This window comes from Podarcis muralis, chromosome 13 (assembly GCF_964188315.1).
Source record: "Podarcis muralis chromosome 13, rPodMur119.hap1.1, whole genome shotgun sequence".
Classification (NCBI taxonomy): domain Eukaryota; kingdom Metazoa; phylum Chordata; class Lepidosauria; order Squamata; family Lacertidae; genus Podarcis; species Podarcis muralis.
Window position 1 is genome coordinate 40,672,076 of NC_135667.1, and position 19,207 is coordinate 40,691,282.

Below are 19,207 nucleotides of genomic sequence, written 5' to 3' on the forward strand. Positions count from 1 at the left end.
TAGCGGATTAGCGCTATTAGCGGCTTAGCAGGCTTAGCGGATCAGCTGATAAGCGGCTTAGCGATCAGCTGATAAGCGGCTTAGCGGATCAGCTGTTAAGCGGCTTAGCGGATCAGCTGATAAGCGGCTTAGCGGCTTAGCGGATCAGCTGATAAGCGGCTTAGCGGCTTGGGGAAAAGGGGGGGAGGGAAAAAACCCTGCAGGAACTCGCAAGACATTTTCGTCTTGCGAAGCAAGCCCATAGGAAATTCGTTTTGCGAAGCACCTCCAAAATGGAAAACCCTTTCGTCTAGCGGGTTTTCCGTTTTGCGAGGCATTCGTCTTGCGGGGCACCACTGTATTGGGAATAGAAATGTCCCTATGGTGACAAGATTCTTCAGGCAGCATCTCCTGTCCTCAACCTTGCTCCTTCCTTGTTGCTGTCTTTTGAGCTAAAGGGAATGCGGTTGGGCAGCTGGAGCAGCCAAACAAACAGGCCAGACTCTTCCCTTTGTATTGTCCTTTGGGCCCGTTCCACGTCGTTGGCTATCACCGGCGGAGACAGAGAAACAAGGAAATTGGGACGTCAGGGCATCAATAGGTTCTTATGAGATAAAGCAGAGCATGGTGTGGATAGGGTTGTGTCCAATTAAGTGCTACTAAGAGTAGACCCACTGAAGTTAATGCACCTACGTTAGTGCTGTCCATTAATTTCAATGGCTCTATTCTGAGTAGGACTATGGATCCAACCCATAGGTACTGTTTGTGGTCGTATCTCAGACATCATCCCTGTTTTGTTTTGAGACGGCAAATCTAACAACAACAACAAGAACAACAACAATAACAACAGTAAAGGACCCCTGACAGTTAAGTCCAGTCACGAACGACTCTGGGGTTGCGTGTGCTCATCTCGCTTTACAGGCCGAGGGAGCTGGTGTTTGTCCACAGACAGTTTTTCTGGGTCATGTGGCCAGCATGACCAAGCCACTTCTGGTGAAGCCAGAGCAGCGCACAGAAGTGCCGTTTACCTATAAACATGATATAACATCAATCCTTAAAAACTTCCCTAAACAGGGCTGCGTTCAGATGTCTTCTAAAAGTCAGATAGTTGTTTATTTTCTTGACATCTGATGGGAGGGCATTCCACAGGGCGGGCACCATCACTGAGAAGGCCATCTGCCTGGTTCCCTGCAACCTCACTTCTCGCAGTGAGGGAACTGCCAGAAGGCCCTTGGAAGTGGACCTCAGTGTCCGGGTTGAACAATGGAGGGTGGAGACGCTCCTTCTGGTCTAGTGGGCCGAGGCCGTTTAGGGCTTAAAAGGTAGCATCAACACTTTGAATTGTGCTCAGAAACGTACTGGGAGTCAATGGAGGTCTTTCAGGACAGCTACCCTTTTAAGGCTGTACTTTTGAGACGGTTTGGTTTATTGTTCAAGCTGAGAGCCAAGGATGGCGGTGCCAAACCTGCTTGAGCATCACTATATCAGAGCTGAATATATAAAAAATGAAACGCAACCGTAGAAAGTTGAAATTATAGCCTAATCAGCTGAATCGTATCAATATAACAAGGAGCTATGAAGAAATTCCATATAATTATAAAAGCAGGGATTATATACTAATATGCTCTCTATTTATTAAAAAAAAAAATCCCCAAAGGCTAAGAGTGTATACCTCAGAAGTCGAACGGAATCTGTTCTGGAAGTCCGTTCGACTTCCAGAACGTTCAGAAACCAAGGCACGGCTTCCAATTGGCTGCAGGGAGCTCCTGCAGCCAATCAGAAGCCGCGTCAGACGTTCAGGTCCAAAGAACGTTTGCGAACCGGGACACTCACTTCTGGGTTTGCGGCGTTCAGGAGCCAAGGTACGACTGTACTGTGGTTAAAACCAATACGTATAAACAGATACAGAAATGAATGGAAATGTGACTATGAAACCCTGTTAAAGCTCATCGGTGCCAGACTAGTCCTACCCATGAGAACCTAGCCTGAAGAAAAGTGTAAAAAGAGGTACCCAGTTCCCAAAGATAATGTGCTCTCCTTTCCTTCCCAAAAAATCTAGGTTGCTTGCATGCAGTTCATCAATATTGTGGTCCACTCTGTGGAGAACATGAATTTCCGGGTCTTCTTGCAATATGAGTTCACACAATTGGGACTGGATGATTACCTAGAGGTAAGAGGTTGTGGGTGGGTGTCTATTGATGGTGGTTATTTTAATGCATTTTTCATTTGCAACCTTCTTAGTGATTCTGAGATGCCTTTCTACCTCTGCGATGTGGGTTTTCTGAATCACAAAAGTTTCTGTATGCACTGGTACCTCGGTTTTCGAATGTCATCTGTTCTGGAAGACTTCAGAAACTGAAGCATTTACTTACGGAAACATTTACGGAAAACACAATACGGAAGCCGCATAGCATGTTCAACTTCCAAAAAGCATTCGAAAACTGAAGCATTTACTTCCTGGTTTTCGGTGTTCGAAAACCCAAACGTTCAACTTCCAAGACGTTCGAAAACCACTGTACTTGCCTAAATATTTGAGATTCAATTTAACATGTTTGTTTGATTTGCTATATACAGTCAAACCTCATTTGTCAGACGTAATCCATTCCGGAATCCCGTTTGGCTTCTAAAATGTTCGACAACCAAGGCGGATTGGTTGCAGGCGCTTCCTGCACTCAAGCGGAAGCTGTGTTGGACATTTGGCTTCTGAAAAACATTCAGAAACTGGAGCATTTACTTCCAAATTTTTGACTTTCGGGAGCTGAAATGTTCCAAAACGGAGGTGTATTTCAGATTGGACTGGCATTGGATTTGTGCCATTTGCTCAATTTGACCTGTATAACTCCCCCACCCCCCCACCCTGGTATATCAATGCGTAGAAAGAATAACTTTCTAAAAATGGGGAGAAAGTATGTGTGATACACACTTTTATGACACATATGAACAGGATTTGGAATTTTTGTTACCTACCTTTTAACAAGGTCTACAGCAATGTTATTTCATAGGAGATTTTGTGAGAATTGGAAGCTGCCTTGAAGTGTCGTTGATTTAGGGTAGAAACGGATGAAATAGAAAACAACAATTGTAGGATGTGTTAGCCTCCCAAATAATTTAGCCCCAACTTGTGCCAAACCTACAGGTCCCAACTTAAAGAAGAATGGCAACTTAAGTTGACAGAATATGCACAGCTTGCAAACTTAGCATATAGAATAAGAGAACAAGAAGAACACACGTTTAAATAAGATTGGAAAATGTTTATTGAATTTATGGGAAATAATTGTGTACAGCGGGAAATGCTGGCAGTGTTAAGATAAATTCAACAGTGTAAACAAGTTTTGATGGATTCAGTAATAGAATACTGAATGGTACAGTTTTTGTAAAAGATGCAGGGATTTATGATATGTAAAGTGAACCATGGAAAGAGAAGAAGGGAAGTCATTGGTATCTTAAGGATGTAAAATGAGTATTTTAAATTGTAAAACAGAAAATGTAAGAAAAAATTATATACAGTCGTACCTTGGATCCCGAACGCCTTGGTATTGAGAAATATTTGGCTCCGGAACACTGCAAACCCGGAAATGATTGTTCCGGTTTGCAAACGTTCTTCGGAACCTGGATGTCCAATGGAGCTTCTGCGGGTTCCGATTCGCTACAGAGCTTCCTGCAACCAATTGGAAGCCGTGCTTTGGTTTCGGAATGCTTTGGATGTCGAACGGACTTCCGGAACGGATTCCAAGGTACGATTGTACAATGGTACCTTGGGTTACATACGCTTCAGGTTATATACGCTTCAGGTTACAGACTCCGCTAAGCCAGAAATAGTGCTTCAGGTTAAGAACTTTGCTTCGGGATAAGAACAGAAATTGGGCTCTGGCGGTGTGGCAGCAGCAGGAGGCCCCATTAGCTAAAGTGGTGCTTTAGGTTAAGAACAGTTTCAGGTTAAGAACGGACCTCCGGAACAAATTAAGTACTTAACCCGAGGTACCACTGTATATATTAAAAAAAGGTCTGACTGCACCATTGAGATACACCAATGTCTTGCCTGTTTCCACCCTCCCCTTGTGGCACTGCTTGAAACAGGCTGCCTCCTTCCTTCTTCATTGCACAGCTAAGCCCAGCCGTAGCTTTAAACGCCACACTTGTCCTCTTTCGCCTCAACAGAAGCTGCGCTATTCGGAGAGCGACAAGCTGCAGGTGCAAATTCAAGCCTACCTGGACAACATATTTGATGTGGGAGCCCTGCTGGAAGACACCGAAACCAAAAACGCTGTCCTGGAGCACGTGGAGGACTTGCAGGAGGAAGTCGGACAGGTGGGGGGGGCTGGCTAAGTTCTCTGGGGTTGATGTACCTAAGCTGCACTTGGGGGGCAGTGGCTTGGCAAATGAAAAAGACCCTCCCCACTCACTAGCTCACACAAAAATGGGGAAAGGGCTCAAGGCTACCTGGGTCCCATCCCTGCAAACTGTATGCACAAAAGGGATGCGGGTGGCGCTGTGATCTAAACCACTGAGCCTCTTGGACTTGCCGATCAGAAGGTTGACGGTTCGAATCCCCGCGACTGAGCTCCCGTTGCTTTGTCCCAGCTCCTGCCAACCTAGTTCGAAAGCACACCAGTGCAAGTAGATAAATAGGTACCACTGTGGCGGGAAGGTAAACGGCGTTTCCATGCGCTCTGGTTTCCATCACGGTGTCCCGTTGCACCAGAAGCGGTTTAGGCCTGCTGGCCACACGACCTGGAAAACTGTCTGTGGACAAACACCAGCTCCCTCGGCCTGAAAGTGAGATGAGCACCGCAACCCCAGAGTCGCCTTTGACTGGACTTAACCGTCCTTTTACAACAACAACTGCCACTAACCTTTTGTTTGAACAAGGGGGGCTGTTGGCTGTTGGACCCCCTTCCGTAGCATGTTGCTCGCTGCCAGCTCTTTCTTTTCCCTGTTGCATATCCTGCCCTCCTGCAATTCACTCGCCCGTGCATTGTTTCTCTTTGCAGCTGGCAGAGAAACTCCAGGATGCCGAGAACGAATCCATGGCCAAAGTCGCAGAGCTGGAGAAGCAGCTGTGCCAGTCGCGCCGCGAGGTGGAGGCCCTGAGAGCACGGACCACCGGCAATGAGCAGGTATGGGCAGCGAGCTGCAGGCACCGTGGATTGTTGGAACCGGTTCCCAAAAAGAAACGCTTGGGGCGCCTTGCCATTTTGAACCAAAGCTTGATCTAGTAATAATAATAATAATAATAATAATAATAATAATAATAATAATAATAATAATAGAAGAAGAATTTATATACCGCCCTAAACCTGGGGATCTTGGGGCGGTTCACAGTATAAAATCAAGCTATAAAACCACAAAATACATAATAAAAAGAAAAACAACCACCACCACAAAAAACACATTTTAAAAGGGCATAGGATGTCAATCAGATCAACCAAAGGCCTGGTTAAAAAGGAACGTTTTTACCTGGTGCCTAAAGGTGTATAATGAAGGCTCCAGGCGAACTTCCCTGGGGAGAGCATTCCACAGATGGGGAGCCACTGCAGAGAAGGCCCCGTTCTCATGTTGCCCCCCTCCGGACCTCTCAAGGAGGAGGCACACGAAGGAGGGCTGCAGAAGATTATCTCAGGGTCCGGGTAGGTTCATAGGGAAAGAGGCGGTCCTTGAGGTATTGCAGTCCTGAATACAGTATCCTGTTTTGAACAGTGGACAGCTAAAAATGCTGTCAGTCAGTGAGGGCAACACTCAGGCAGTGGTCTGACTCGGTGTTCCTAATTGGAATTAGCTCTTAGGTGAGTGGCAGGCAGCAAGAATTCTAGAGTACAGGTGAGGAACCTTTTTTTTCCTGTTGAGGGCAGCACTCCCTTGGGGGTGAGGTAATTTTGATGGAGCTGCCTCTTGGCGTTTGGTGAGGCCATTCTCCTTTCTCCTTTCTTTCCAGCAACCTCCTTTTCTCTCTCTCTCTTTCTTATGGTTGGTGGGGGGCTTTTTCCCTCTTGCTTTTTTTTATTTGGGGCTGGAGAGGGAGGTGTAGCAGAGAGGTGTGCTTTCTCAATAAGCTTTTTAAAAGCTTACTGGGAAATGATATATAATGAATTGAAAAATAACGTTTAAAAACAAACAAACCCAGAAGCTTTCCTTTTGGGAATTATAGGGACCGAACTTCCCAAACTGTATAGAAATTTATTCATGTACAGCGGCAAGAATATTACTTGCCCAAAAACAGAAAGAAGAAGAAATCGCAGCGAAAGAAGAATGGATACAAAAACTTATGGAATATGCATAATTGGCGAAACTTCCCAGAAAAATAAGAAATCAAGATAACAAACGGTTTATAAAAGAATGGAAATGGTTTATGGGATATTTACAAACAAACTGTGAACAGATAAGAATATTGGCAGGATTATTGTAATAATCTGCAGCTTTATAAGGGATGAATAAATGATAAATTTATTTTTAATATTTTCCAAATTAAGGAACCGCAGAAAGAGGGGGAAGGAAGTCGAGTTCTGAAATGTTAAAATGATTGTAAAATTTTTCAAATGTATAAAACTGAAAAACATAAATAAAATATTTTGAGAGAGAGAGGTGTGTGCTTTCTAAGTTTTCTGCCCAGTCCTCATGATTTTCAATACTGTCTTTCTTGGAACAGGATAGGACCAACAGTCCAAGGAGTCCCTCTTTGCTACAAATGCCCCAGCCTCAGGGGTCTCTGCAGTATCCTGCCTTGGAGCGCAAACTAGAGGAACTCGAAGACAAGGGGCTAATCCGGATTCTGCGCGGACCTGATGCAGATGTCATCGTTGGCATTGAGGTCATCCCAGTCATTGTGGAAACCTCAGGAGCCTCTTCAGTTACGATTGATGCACCTTCGTCAACCAGCACAGGTACGTAGAGCAAACAATATGCCCATTTTGTGGCAGAAACAAAAGGTGTTGTCCGATCCCTCTTTTGCTGGGCTCTACCATATCAAATGGGACACGGGTGGCGCTGTGGGTTAGACCACAGAGCCTAGGACTTGCCGATCAGAAGGTCGGCGGTTCGAATCCCCGCGACGGGGTGAGCTCCCGCTGCTCGGTCCCTGCTCCTGCCAACCTAGCAGTTCGAAAGCACAAAGTGCAAGTAGATAAATAGGTACCACTGCGGCGGGAAGGTAAATGGCGTTTCTGTGTGCTCTGGTTTCTGTCACAGTGTCCCATGCCCCAGAAGCCATTTAGCCATGCTGGCCCCATGACCCAGAAAGCTGTCTGTGGGCAAACACCGGCTCCCTTTGCCTGAAAGCGAGATGAGCACCGCAACCCCATAGTTGCCTTTGACTGGACTTAACTGTCCAGGGGTCCGTTACCTTTTTACCTTTAGCTTAAATTAATAAAGATGTGCTTCTTTTCCTTTCCAGATTTTCCTTCACCGTCTACATCTCCTGTTCCTCCTCCTGCTCCTGAAATCCCACCAGCCCCGCCCCTGCCTTTCACCAAGGACAGCAGCTCCCTGATTCCTTCATCCTCTCAAGAGGAAGCTCCTCCTCTTCCCCCTCCAGCTCCGCCCCTTCCAGGGACCAGTGTCCCTCCCCCTGCCCCGCCCCTTCCTGTGGCAGGAACTGCAGCTCCGCCTCCACCACCACCGCCACCCCTCCTGCCAACGGATGGTCCAGTTCCTCCTCCTCCTCCCCCTCCGCCAATGGCTGATGGTACAAATCTCCCAGGAGTGACAGTAACCCCAGGTGAGCTCAGTCGGTAGAGCGTGAGACTCTTAATTTCCGGGTCATGGGTTCAAGCCCTACGTTGGGGTAAAGATTCCTGAATTGCTGGGCGTTGTGCTAGATGTCCCTTGTGGTTCCTTCCAATTCTATGAATTTATTGTGAGCCGAAATCAGGGGCTGATGTACCTAAGCTGCACTGGGGGGGGCAGTGGCTTGGCAAATGAAAAAGATATGTCACACAAAAATGGGGAAAGGGCTCAAGGCTACCTGGCTCCCATCCCTGCAATCTGCATGCACAAAAGGGATGCGGGTGGCGCTGTGGTCTAAACCACTGAGCCTCTTGGACTTGCCGATCAGAAGGTTGACGGTTCGAATCCCCGCAACTGAGCTCCCGTTGCTCTGTCCCAGCTCCTGCCAACCTAGTTCGAAAGCACACCAGTGCAAGTAGATAAATAGGTACCACTGTGGATAAATAGGTACCACTGTAAATCTTTATTTGCATCAGCCACAAGCCATCACAATAAAATAAAATAAAATGTACTGAATGTAAGAGGTATAAACTTAACTAGAGAAGAGACATTTGGGGGGCTTACGTCTATACTCAAATAATAGATCTTATTCTAACTGCCCCAGCTAAAAACCTTGCACTTTTTGCTGTCACCTGATCATCTTGATCTGCTAAAGGAAAGGACACAGCAGCACTGGTTGAGCAACCCAGCATGGACAATAATAGAGGGGTAATAACCTCACTCCTCAAATTTTTATCAAGAGTGCAAGCACATGACTCAATACTGCCATCTCCACAGGGACATAACTGTTTTTCCAGTGGATCTTTTTGAAATCGACCCTCAAGTACAGCCGAAGGCAGTTTCTTCAATCCTGAGAGAGTGAAAGCACGTCTTGCCTTTGTGAGCCAGTCTTAAGAGGGTATTTCTAAGTGACTAAATTACACACATATTCACATTTTTGCAATACATTAAATCACTTTGCCTAATTTCCAGGGTTATTACTTAATGCAGAACATATCTGTCAGTTGAATCATATAAGTTTTGAACCATTAATCGATCAATTCAGTCAGCGGGTGTGGATAAGCTAATAATTTATTTGTGTGATTTTTATAGTGCCTGATGAACTGGGGAGGGACATGAACAGAGTTGGTAGATGTAATAGCTTAAGTGTGTGTGTGTGTGTGTGTGTGTGTGTGTGTCCTCTGTACCTGTCACATTTTTGTTCCCTGCTGAGCTCCCTTCCCAAGTTGCTTCCTCAGAAAACGGCACAGTCTCTCCATTCTTACAAATAAAGGCCGAGATTCTCAATACTTTCCTCACCAAATTTTAGTACCTCAGGAATCTGGGATCTGGAAAAATATTGGGTATCTAGCCTCTTCAGAACGTGCGCTGTGAGTAGAGGCAGATGTTCTGTATTCTCACTTCCCTTGGAGCTGCATACATAGAATCATAGAACTGTAAAATTGGAAGAGATCCTGAGGGTCACCTAGTCCAACCCCCTTAAACAGAGGGGGGAGGGGTTGTTACCCCATTTTGCCCTGACAACAGTTCTGTGCAGTGGGTATATTTCGAGAGACTCTGACATTCTGCAGCCCCTCAGGAAGTTGCCTTGTCTTCAGAGCCCAAGTCTCGACATCAGCTCAGCCATTCTGGTGGGTCCTGTGGGAATGTTGAGGGAAGTAGGAGAGGATATATTGATTAAATATTATCCCTCCTCACTCACGCTAGTGAGCAAGCAGCAGAGCACATTCCCTTGCACATTGCGGCAAGCAAGTTGATGGATCCATTAGAATCATTTAAGTTAAGTCTGGCTTGTCCAGCCTGGATTGTTCCTGGTAAGTTTCCCCTTTTATTTAAAACAATAATAACACGACAGTCTTGTTTCAAAGTAAGAGGAAAGTTCACAGTTCACAGCCGTATTCTGAAGGCAGGCTTTATCTTGTGGTTACAGTTACATTTGTAGAGAAAAGAAGTCTGAGCTAGGCCTCAGGCGTTCTACCTCATGGCTTCCATCCTCTGTAAGAATGAGCCGTGTGCTGCTGGCTAAGAGCCAGAAGAGAGGAAGATGGCAAAAGAGGAAGATGGCTGCATGGCTAGCCCTTTTATAGGGTCTGCTAGGGTCACGCCCATCTACCTGGTCACACACAGGGGGAGGATGCTTCAGAACAGGTATGACAGGAAGTCCTCCCTGTCTGGGGCAACGTTCCCCTGTGTGTCCACTCTAGGAAACAGGAAATGTTGTATTTGACTGCTTCAGTGACAATACATCCCACAGGTCCAGAGGCTGAAGGGGTTCAAGGGTTGGAATTGGTGTCTGTGGTTGCTAGACAACCACAGGATATAGGTGGACCACACCTGGGATGTCGTCTTCTCTCTGTGTACAATCTGTCAGAAGGCCCCCAGGCCCCAAAGTAAGGCTGGAAAGGACGAGATCTCTGGTTTGGTGGGCTCTGACAGTCTCTGTTGTCCTTTGAAAGCCGTCAAGATCAAGAAGCCAATACAAACAAAATTCCGGATGCCCATCTTCAACTGGGTAGCTCTGAAGCCCAACCAGATCAACGGCACGGTCTTCAACGAACTCAACGACGAGAAGGTCCTTCAGGTACGTCCAGGCTAAGTTCCTTCCTCCTCGCTTCCTGCTCGTTCCCAACCCACACTGTGCTCTCAATTTCTGACTTCCTCTCATCGCAGGAGCTTGACATGAACGACTTTGAGGAGCAGTTCAAAACCAGAGCTCAAGGCCAGGCCCGGGAGCTCCCTGCCCTGAAGGCAAAGGCTTCCCAGAAGAAAGCCCCCAGCAAAGTGATGCTGATTGAATGTAACCGGGCCAAGAACCTGGCCATCACACTTCGCAAGGCGGGGCTCAGCATCGACGGCATTTGCAAGGCCATCCAGGTGTGAGTAGCCTACACGCAAGGGACGGGTTGGTTTCCCCCCCCTCTCCAATTCCTTTTCCCTGCAGAGTGGGCAGAGGAGGTGAGACTACATGGAGAGGCTGTTCCTGATTAAGAGCCGGGTCAGTAGGCAGGAACCCATCTCACTGATAAGGCATGCTTTCGCTGTCCCTAGTCTAGATGAAGCAGCAAGGCAACTATGTGTTCTATGTACGTTCTTAAGAGCAAGGAGAAAGGGCCACAGCAGAGTGGCAGACCATCTGCGGCACATGCAGAAAGTTCCAGGTTCAAGTCCTCAGCATCTCTGGGTAGGACTGGGGAAGACTGACTGTCTAAAAAAACAAACATCGAGAGCTGTTGCCGGTCAAGGTAGACTAGTGTTTCCCAAACTTGAGTCTTCAGCTGTCGTTGGACTACAACTCCCACCACCCCTAGCTAGCAGGACCAGTGGTCAGGGATGATGGGAATTGTAGTCAAAAAGAGTTTGGGGAAATCCTGATGTAGACAGATGTTGAGCTACATGGATGCTGTGGTCTGACTCTGTGTAAGGCAGTGCCCTATTTTTCGCTCTATAAGACGCACCAGACCACAAGACACACCTAGTTTCTGGAGGTGGAAAACAAGAAAAAAATTATTTTGAATCTCAGAAGCCAGAACAGCAAGAGGGATCGCTGCGCAGTGAAAGCAGCAATCCCTCTTGCTGTTCTGGCTTCTGGGATAGCTGCGCAGCCTGCATTCGCTCCATAAGACGCACACACATTTCCCCTTACTTTTTAGGAGGGAAAAAGTGAGTCTTATAGAGCAAAAAATACGATATTTGCACAAGTGCCACAGAAGCCGTTCAATAGCAGGGGGAAAGGCAAGTTTGGGAAACAGGCAGGGAACTTGTGTAAGATCCAAACGCCCCGCAATAGTGTTGACCTGACGCGACCTAGAAGGGTTTATAGATGACTCCCAGGCAATTAGTTGCCCAGAATGAGAAGCAATTGGGACCAGTAGAGAAAGGTGGGCCTGTTGGACTTGCTTATTAGAAGGTCGGCAGTTCGAATCCCCACAACGGAGTGAGCTCCCGTTGTTCTGTCCCAGCTCCTGCCAACCTAGCAGTTTGAAAGCACGCCAGTGCAAGCAGATAAATAGGTACAGGTGTGGCGGGAAGGTAAACGGCGTTTCCGTGCACTCTGGTTCCCGTCACGGTGTTCCGTTGTGCCAGAAGCAGTTTTGTCATTTTGCCCACATGACTCGGAAAGCTGTCTGTGGACAAAGGCCGGCTCCCTCGGCCTGAAAGTGAGATGAGTCACCTTTGACTGGACTTAACTGTCCAGGGCCCTTTACATTTTTTTTACCCAGGCCTTCCTGGCTGTCTATGATGTTGAAACTCAAAGGAATGAGTGTTGGCCACCAACTTGGGATGGCTTTAGAAGGCAATCAGAAAAATCCAGGGACCGTAAAGCTGTCCTGGGCTACTGTATTACTTGTGGTGTGTCAGTGGCCTTGAGCTATTTATGACCCTTTGTAAAGAGCTCCCAGCCAACTTGATGTGGGGGAAGATTGCATCACTCATTATCATAGTTAAACAATGGGCTTCCCTGCCACAAGATGTGGTAATGACCAACAATTTAGATGGCTTTAATAGGGGATTGGACAAATCCACAAAGGATATCATTGGCTATTAAGCATGATGATTAGATGCAGCCTCTAGGGTCAGAGGGGTCGGTCAGCATGGCTTCTGATCTTTCCTGGCTCTGCTTTCTGAGATCCTCTTAATTGGAGATACCAGGAACTGAACCTGCGACATAAACACGCTGGGCTCTGACATTGAACTATGGCTTTCCCCCCAAGCACTGTAGTATTGACTGAGCAGCTAGGTTCGAATCTATCCACAAACGGCTGCCCTCACAAAGCGAGCTTTTTTGTGTGTGTGCTGCTTGAATCACAGACCCAATTTTCTGCTCCTGCCATCATGATTAAGTGGCTCATTTGAGTTCTGTCAATAGCCTTTGCGGTACTGCTTAAATATTAAAAGCTGTCGTTGGTTTCCTCTTTGGGGAATGGAGAACCAGGGAGCTAGTCCGACTTCATTACCTACAATCAGAGTAAATGGCTGTAGGGAAGCACTCCTCCCTTTGCCCCATGTTCTTAAGAAGGCACCGTGGTCCTCAGGGCCAGTACACCCATGGGGCAAGGTGAGGCAACTGCCTCAGGCGGCAAGATCCACAGGGGCAGCAGATCTTGATTCCCTCCTTGTTCGTGATGTAGATCTTCGCTCGCCCTTTCTTCCCTGGCGGAGAGGGGAGGTGCCAATTTGTGGTTCGCCTCTGGTACCAATGTGTCTTGAGCCGGCCCTGCTGGGCTTCTCTCGTTACCCAGCCAATGAATCCGAGCCTTTGCTTTGCTCCCATTCAGATACGACCTGCAGTCCCTCAGCCTTGACTTCCTGGAGTTGTTGATGCGCTTCATCCCCACGGAATACGAGCTGACGGTGATTCGCAAGTACGAGAAGGAGCAGCGGCCGCTGGACGAGCTTTCGGATGAGGACCAGTTCATGATTAAATTCAGCAAGATCCCTCGCCTGGCAGAACGCATGAACATCATGACCTTCCTGGGCAACTTCGGAGACACCGTCCAGCTCCTTCTACCCGTAAGGGAGTAGAATAGGCAGCCAGGGGACAACTAGGGTGGGGGCAACAGCAGGGGCACCTTTGCAGGTGCAGTCCGGACAGGTGTGCAGAAAGGACATAAAAGATGATGCAACAAATTGCCGCTTGCATTTTTGCAACACCTTTCTTTTTGGTATGGTATAGAAAGCCTATATAAGGGACGCGGGTGGCGCTGTGGGTAAAACCTCAGCGCCTAGGAGTTGCCGATTGCATGGTCGGCAGTTCGAATCCCCGCGGCGGGGTGTGCTCCCGTCGTTCGGTCCCAGCGCCTGCCAACCTAGCAGTTCGAAATCACCTCCGGGTGCAAGTAGATAAATAGGGACCGCTTACTAGCGGGAAGGTAAACGGCGTTTCCGTGTGCTGCGCTAGCTCGCCAGATGCAGCTTGTCACGCTGGCCACGTGACCCGGAAGTGTCTGCGGACAGCGCTGGCTCCCGGCCTATAGAGTGAGATGAGCGCACAACCCTAGAGTCTGTCAAGACTGGCCCGTACGGGCAGGGGTACCTTTACCTTTACCTTAGCAAGCCTGTTTTCAAGATGAAAATGCGGTTCTTGGGTTGCTTGGCTGTTTAGTTGGGGCAAAAAGCCTGTGTCGGGCTTTGGGGAATCGGCTTCCTTCCCCGTGGCCGTAAATAAGCAGATCAAACGAAAGTGAATTCTTACCAGTTAGTTTCTTTAATAAACACAGCGAAGGACAAAAGAAAACACCTTACCAGAATGGCGGTGCTCCCAATTAAGGTCACACACCGCTTCCGTCCCCATTAAACTATGTCACTCCTACGTCTTGTAATCTGAGCTTGTACCCTCTGTGCTTTCTATTCTGCCACTTTCTGAGCTCATTTACCCCCTTGCTACCAAAATCTTAATGTTTGACTCCATAATATTGAATAAATCTGAATTTTCAGACGTTTGGCACACTTTCAGGGCTTGGAATAAAAAGTTCACTTTCCGCATTTTGAGTTAGCTCCACGAAAGTGGCTATAGAGCTGGTGCAGGGAAGGTGTCAGACGAAGCAGGGGAACTGATTATGCCGTTGTTCTTCCCCATCCACAGCAACTCAATTCCATCATCGCTGCTTCGATGTCGCTCAAGGCTTCTACCAAACTGCGCCAGATTTTGGAGGTGAGGGTCCCTAAAAATAAGGGCGGGTTTGCTCAGGCACAAAGAAGCAAGCCCACTAGTCAAACCCAAAGCATTAAATTGGTGACATCCTAAAATTCTGAGAGCTGAGACACATCCCCACCCTCCGATGGTAAGTATGGACACAAGTTATTGGAAAAGGCTGGCTTTTAGAGTGAGGAGGTGCCCTCACAGGAGCTCATCCAATGTGTTTCCGTCTGAGTTGCTGCTATGAGAGTGCTCTGTTAATTTCGGAAGCAGGTAAGCCCAGAGCAGTGTCTCATGCAAATACTCAACAGGCAGTCTCCTCTCACGGTGGGCAGTTTTGTTTGCATGGAAATGGGATTCGTAGATCCAGACAAGTGTCCCCAGCCGTCCACGACTGATTGATTGGTTGTCTCTCATAGATTGTCCTGGCGTTTGGGAACTACCTGAATAGCAGCAAGCGGGGAGCGGCCTATGGGTTCCGCTTGCAGAGCCTTGACGCGGTAAGTGACGTGGGTTGGGGAAGCATGGAAGATTTGGCACCCTCTTCGGGGAGCACGTCATGGCCGGACACTAAACAGCAGGGGGTCAGCTTGAGGGTTTGCACTGGCCTTCTGTGAGATTGTAGTGGACCTCTGTGTTTGCCAGAACAGCCCAGAAAACCACTGTGAGGGTGGGATCAGGATTCAGTGGCAAATCATTCTCAAACTATGGATCGGTGTTAGACACAGGTTGGGTGCAAGCAAGACTGATCCAGAACGCGGCAGCCAGACTGGGGACTGGGAGTGGCCGCCGAGACCATGTAACACTGGTCCTGAAAGACCTACATTGGCTCCCAGTATGTTTCCGAGCACAATTCAAAGTGTTGGTGCTGACCTTTTAAGCCCTAAACGGCCTCGGCCCAGTATACCCGAAGGCAGCCAATCAGAAACCGTGCTTTGGTTTCTGTACGTTTTGGAATTCGAACGGACTTCCGGAACGGATTCCGTTTAGCTTCCAAGGTACGTCTGTACTAGCAAGAAAAATACCAGGTGATTTTTGTGAAATATTGGAGATTGGCTCCCTCACCCAACCCCCATTCTGACCCTGTTTCTCTCTGTAGCTCCTGGATATGAAATCCACAGACCGGAAGCAGACGCTGCTTCATTACATCGTGCGGGTGATCCAGGAGAAATACTCCGACCTCACAAACTTCGCCAATGACCTGCACTTCCTGGAAAAAGCAGCCGCAGGTGCTGAGCCAGAGGGTCTGGGCAAGGGGAGGACTTCACAGCGAAGGATGGGGTGCAGCTCCCTCCCTTTGGCCATGGGAATGGGCCAGAGGGGATAATAATACCCTTAAAAATACTTAGAGTGGTACCTCAGGTTACATACGCTTCAGGTTACATACACTTCAGGTTACAGACTCCGCTAACCCAGAAAGAGTGCTTCCGGTTAAGAACTTTACCTCAGGATGAGAACAGAAATCGTAAGGAAGGATAACAACAGGAAGATTTAAAGAAGGAACTATAGGAAACTCAAGGCGGTAGAAACATAAGATGATTAGAACCCCACTGAGCTTGAAGCATGGGAAGCCCCAACAAAAATTTATAATTTTTGGACTATATGATATGTATTTGTATAATTTGGAATACTTAATGTGATTTGATTGGATTGTTAAAATGGAAAATTTAATAAAAATTATTTTAAAAAGAGAGAACAGAAATCGTGCTCTGGCGGTGCGGCGACAGCAGGAGGCCCCATTAGCTAAAGTGGTGCTTCAGGTTAAGAACAGTTTCAGGATAAGAACAGACCTCCGGAATGAATTAAGTACTTAACCCGAGGTACCACTGTATTCTGAAGTTCCCCCTAGGTAGAAGTGTTAATTGGAGCCACGGCAGCTCGATTGGGCCAGCTTCGCCTCATGCTTCTTTCTCTCTTGGCTCTCGCAGTATCCCTGGACAGCGTGCTCCAAGATGTGCGGGGCCTACAGAAGGGCATGGAGCTCACGCGCAAAGAGTTCATGCGCCAGGATGACAGCGCTGTGCTCAAGGACTTCCTCAAGGCAAACACAGAGGTGATGGAGAAGCTCCAGGCCGATGGCAAAACTGCACAGGTGAGGAGGAGGAGGAGGAAGAGAGGCGGTGCTTAGTTCAGAAAAGGGTTGTCGTGGCAACTGTCGTGGCAACTCAAAATACGGGGAGATTTGAGCCTTTAAAAAAAGAAAGCTTGCCAGCAACTCTTGGGGACCACTCAGTTTTGGGGCAGCGGTAGGGGACGTGGGTGGCGCTGTGGGTTAAACCACTGAACCTAGGGCTTGCTGATCAGAAGGTCGGTGGTTCGAATCCCCACGACGGGGTGAGCTCCCGTTGCTCGGTCCCTGCTCCTGCCAACCTAGCAGTTCGAAAGCATGTCAAAGTGCAAGTAGATAAATAGGTACCGCTCCGGCGGGAAGGTAAACAGCATTTCCACGCGCTGCTCTGGTTCGCCAGAAGCGGCATGCTGGCCACATGACCCGGAAGCTGTACGCCGGCTCCCTCGGCCAATAAAGCAAGATGAGCGCAGCAACCTCAGAGTCGGCCACGACTGGACCTAATGCTCAGGGGTCCCTTTACCTTTAAGCTCTCATTGAATTGCCCGAGATTACATTTTATATATATATTGCGTTGGCATTTAACTCCACCTTTTCCCCATTTCCTCTCCACACCCGTGTGGATGTTTGTCTCTGTGTGGATGCATCAAACTCCTTGGAAGCTTATTCCATTGTGTGCGCATGTGTGTTGTTTTTAAGGCGCCGCAAGGCTCTTTGCCATTTTTGCCAATAAAAAGGAAGCCTACGCACCTTGATGTCAAAGCTGGCATAATCCATGGGTTCCCAAAGATCAGAGGCTTATTGCACGGGGCAACCGATAAATATAAGGAACAAATTTGAGGCAATGTGTTGCTGCTGACACAGCCGCCGCCCCGAGATTCAGGGTTGTGACTCTGTGGGGTTTTTTCTTTCTCTCTCTACAGGAAGCCTACGAGTCGACAGTGGAGTATTTCGGGGAAAACCCCAAGACTACCCCTCCAACAATGTTCTTCCCCACCTTTGTGCGCTTCGTCAAGGCATACAAGGTAAGACTCTTGCCTTTAGTTTGGGTGCAGCCTGTTTATTGACTGTGAGCCACACTCCTTGTGTCCCATATTTATTTGCATCGGGAAGATTCTAAATACCAACCAACTTTTGTAAAGATTGCCAACATAATGCAGACGGGGGACTTTTAATTCTTAAATCATGTTATGTGAATGCTAAGTGTTGAGGGTTATTGTAGTAGTTACAGGGTCAGTAAAATGTGTTGCAGTGGTAGGCCACACACACTAGGCCACTGTCTTCCAAACAGTTTAGTTTACTGAAATAGTTTAGTTTACAGAAGTTTTTAATGTTTGATGTTTTATCGTGTTTTTAATATTCTGTTGGGAGCTGCCCAGAGTGGCTGGGGAAACCCAGCCAGATGGGCAGGGTATAAATTGTTGTTGTTGTTAAAAATTACTGGATTGACTTAGAGTAGTCGTTCTGAAGCTTCTTTCTCTGGGCCACTCTTTCAAAATTAAAAATTGCTCACGCCACACCGATTTTTTCATTTATAAGAAAAAAGAAAGAGCTCCTAGCAGTGGTTGATTTATGACTTAGAACACAGCTACTTTATAATTGTAGTAGAATCATAGTATTGTAGAGTTGGAAGGGGCACTGGGGTCATCTAGTCCAACCCCCTGCAATGAAGGAATATTTGGCCCAATGTGGGGCGAAATACAGTGGTACCTCGGGTTACAGACGCTTCATGTTACAGACGCCTAAGGTTACAGACTCCGCTAACCCAGAAATAGTACCTTGGGTTAAGAACTTGACTTCTGGATGAGAACAGAAATCACATGGTGGCAGCACAGTGGCAGCCCCCGTTAGCTAAAGTGGTGCTTCAGGTTAAGAACAGTTTCAGGTTAAGAACAGACCTCCAGAACGAATTAAGTACTTAACCCGAGGTACCACTGTATGATCATGGGACATCCAGGAAGTATAGAACAATGCAGCTACATAAGAACATGAATCATTCCCAAAAATATAATTATAAGTGAGCCTCTTGCATATGTACATTAAGCATGTGTACAAACTCAATGAGAGTTGTGAGCTTGAAGTGTTACTTGATGCTCACATTTTGAAAAGATATCTTTCCGTGTTCCGCAATTAAAAAAAGAAATTATATTGATACTAGACTATACTACACTGAAATGTTAAAATGTTTGATTGCCCTTGAATCTCAATCCACACCAGTGTGGCATGCACACCCTTTGAGAACCACTGAGCTAGAGAAAGGAGAACTTCTCCCTAGTTTTTATATCCCGTCTCCTAGATAGCATTTGATACGAATCACTTTAATAGAAAGAGTGACTAGCTCTTGGAGATGTTGCTACAGGGAGGCAAGGATAGGTAAGGCTCCCCTTGGGGGGAGAAACCCGCCTACAAATGAGAACCATTGGTGGCACCAGTGGGAAGTTGTAGGGCTGGAATGACAATGGCTGAATTAGCAAAAAGGTCTTCTACATCCCCATCTCTCCCCATCCTTATTACAGGTCATGTAATAAAGGACAAAGTTTGACTGTTTCAGATTGTGGAAGGAAAACAGGACTACACAAATGGTGGTTCTTGCAGAGGTGAAGGCCTCTCTTAAGTATGCCGAAAGACAGCATTAGTTTGTAAACTAAGAAAGAAACAAATATTTTTGGAAAACTCAAGGATCATGGAGCTTCCAGAAACCAGAGAATGTTGAGTTTCTCTTCTGGGGAAAAGTGAAGCAGTTTAGCCAGCCTGAGACATCGAACAGCTTTTTGTACCCTGGCAATGAGAGCTGGGGGAATGTG

The 19,207-nt window shown here is 47.2% G+C and overlaps 1 protein-coding gene across 7 annotated transcripts in view; it reads left to right on the top strand.

The window, feature by feature from the left end:
- The window catches only part of FMNL1 (formin like 1), a 105,427-nt gene that overhangs the window by 78,267 nt on the left and 7,953 nt on the right, over nt 1–19,207 (top strand). For all 7 annotated transcript variants that reach the window (XM_077917451.1, XM_077917450.1, XM_077917456.1 and 4 more), the window contains 13 exons: nt 2,039–2,149; nt 4,138–4,287; nt 4,971–5,096; nt 6,623–6,857; nt 7,367–7,690; nt 10,155–10,279; nt 10,369–10,574; nt 12,975–13,209; nt 14,282–14,350; nt 14,755–14,835; nt 15,435–15,564; nt 16,264–16,427; nt 17,327–17,428. In XM_077917451.1, the coding sequence (XP_077773577.1) occupies nt 2,039–2,149; nt 4,138–4,287; nt 4,971–5,096; nt 6,623–6,857; nt 7,367–7,690; nt 10,155–10,279; nt 10,369–10,574; nt 12,975–13,209; nt 14,282–14,350; nt 14,755–14,835; nt 15,435–15,564; nt 16,264–16,427; nt 17,327–17,428 (2,058 nt within the window). The remainder of the gene's footprint in view (nt 1–2,038; nt 2,150–4,137; nt 4,288–4,970; nt 5,097–6,622; nt 6,858–7,366; nt 7,691–10,154; nt 10,280–10,368; nt 10,575–12,974; nt 13,210–14,281; nt 14,351–14,754; nt 14,836–15,434; nt 15,565–16,263; nt 16,428–17,326; nt 17,429–19,207) is intronic.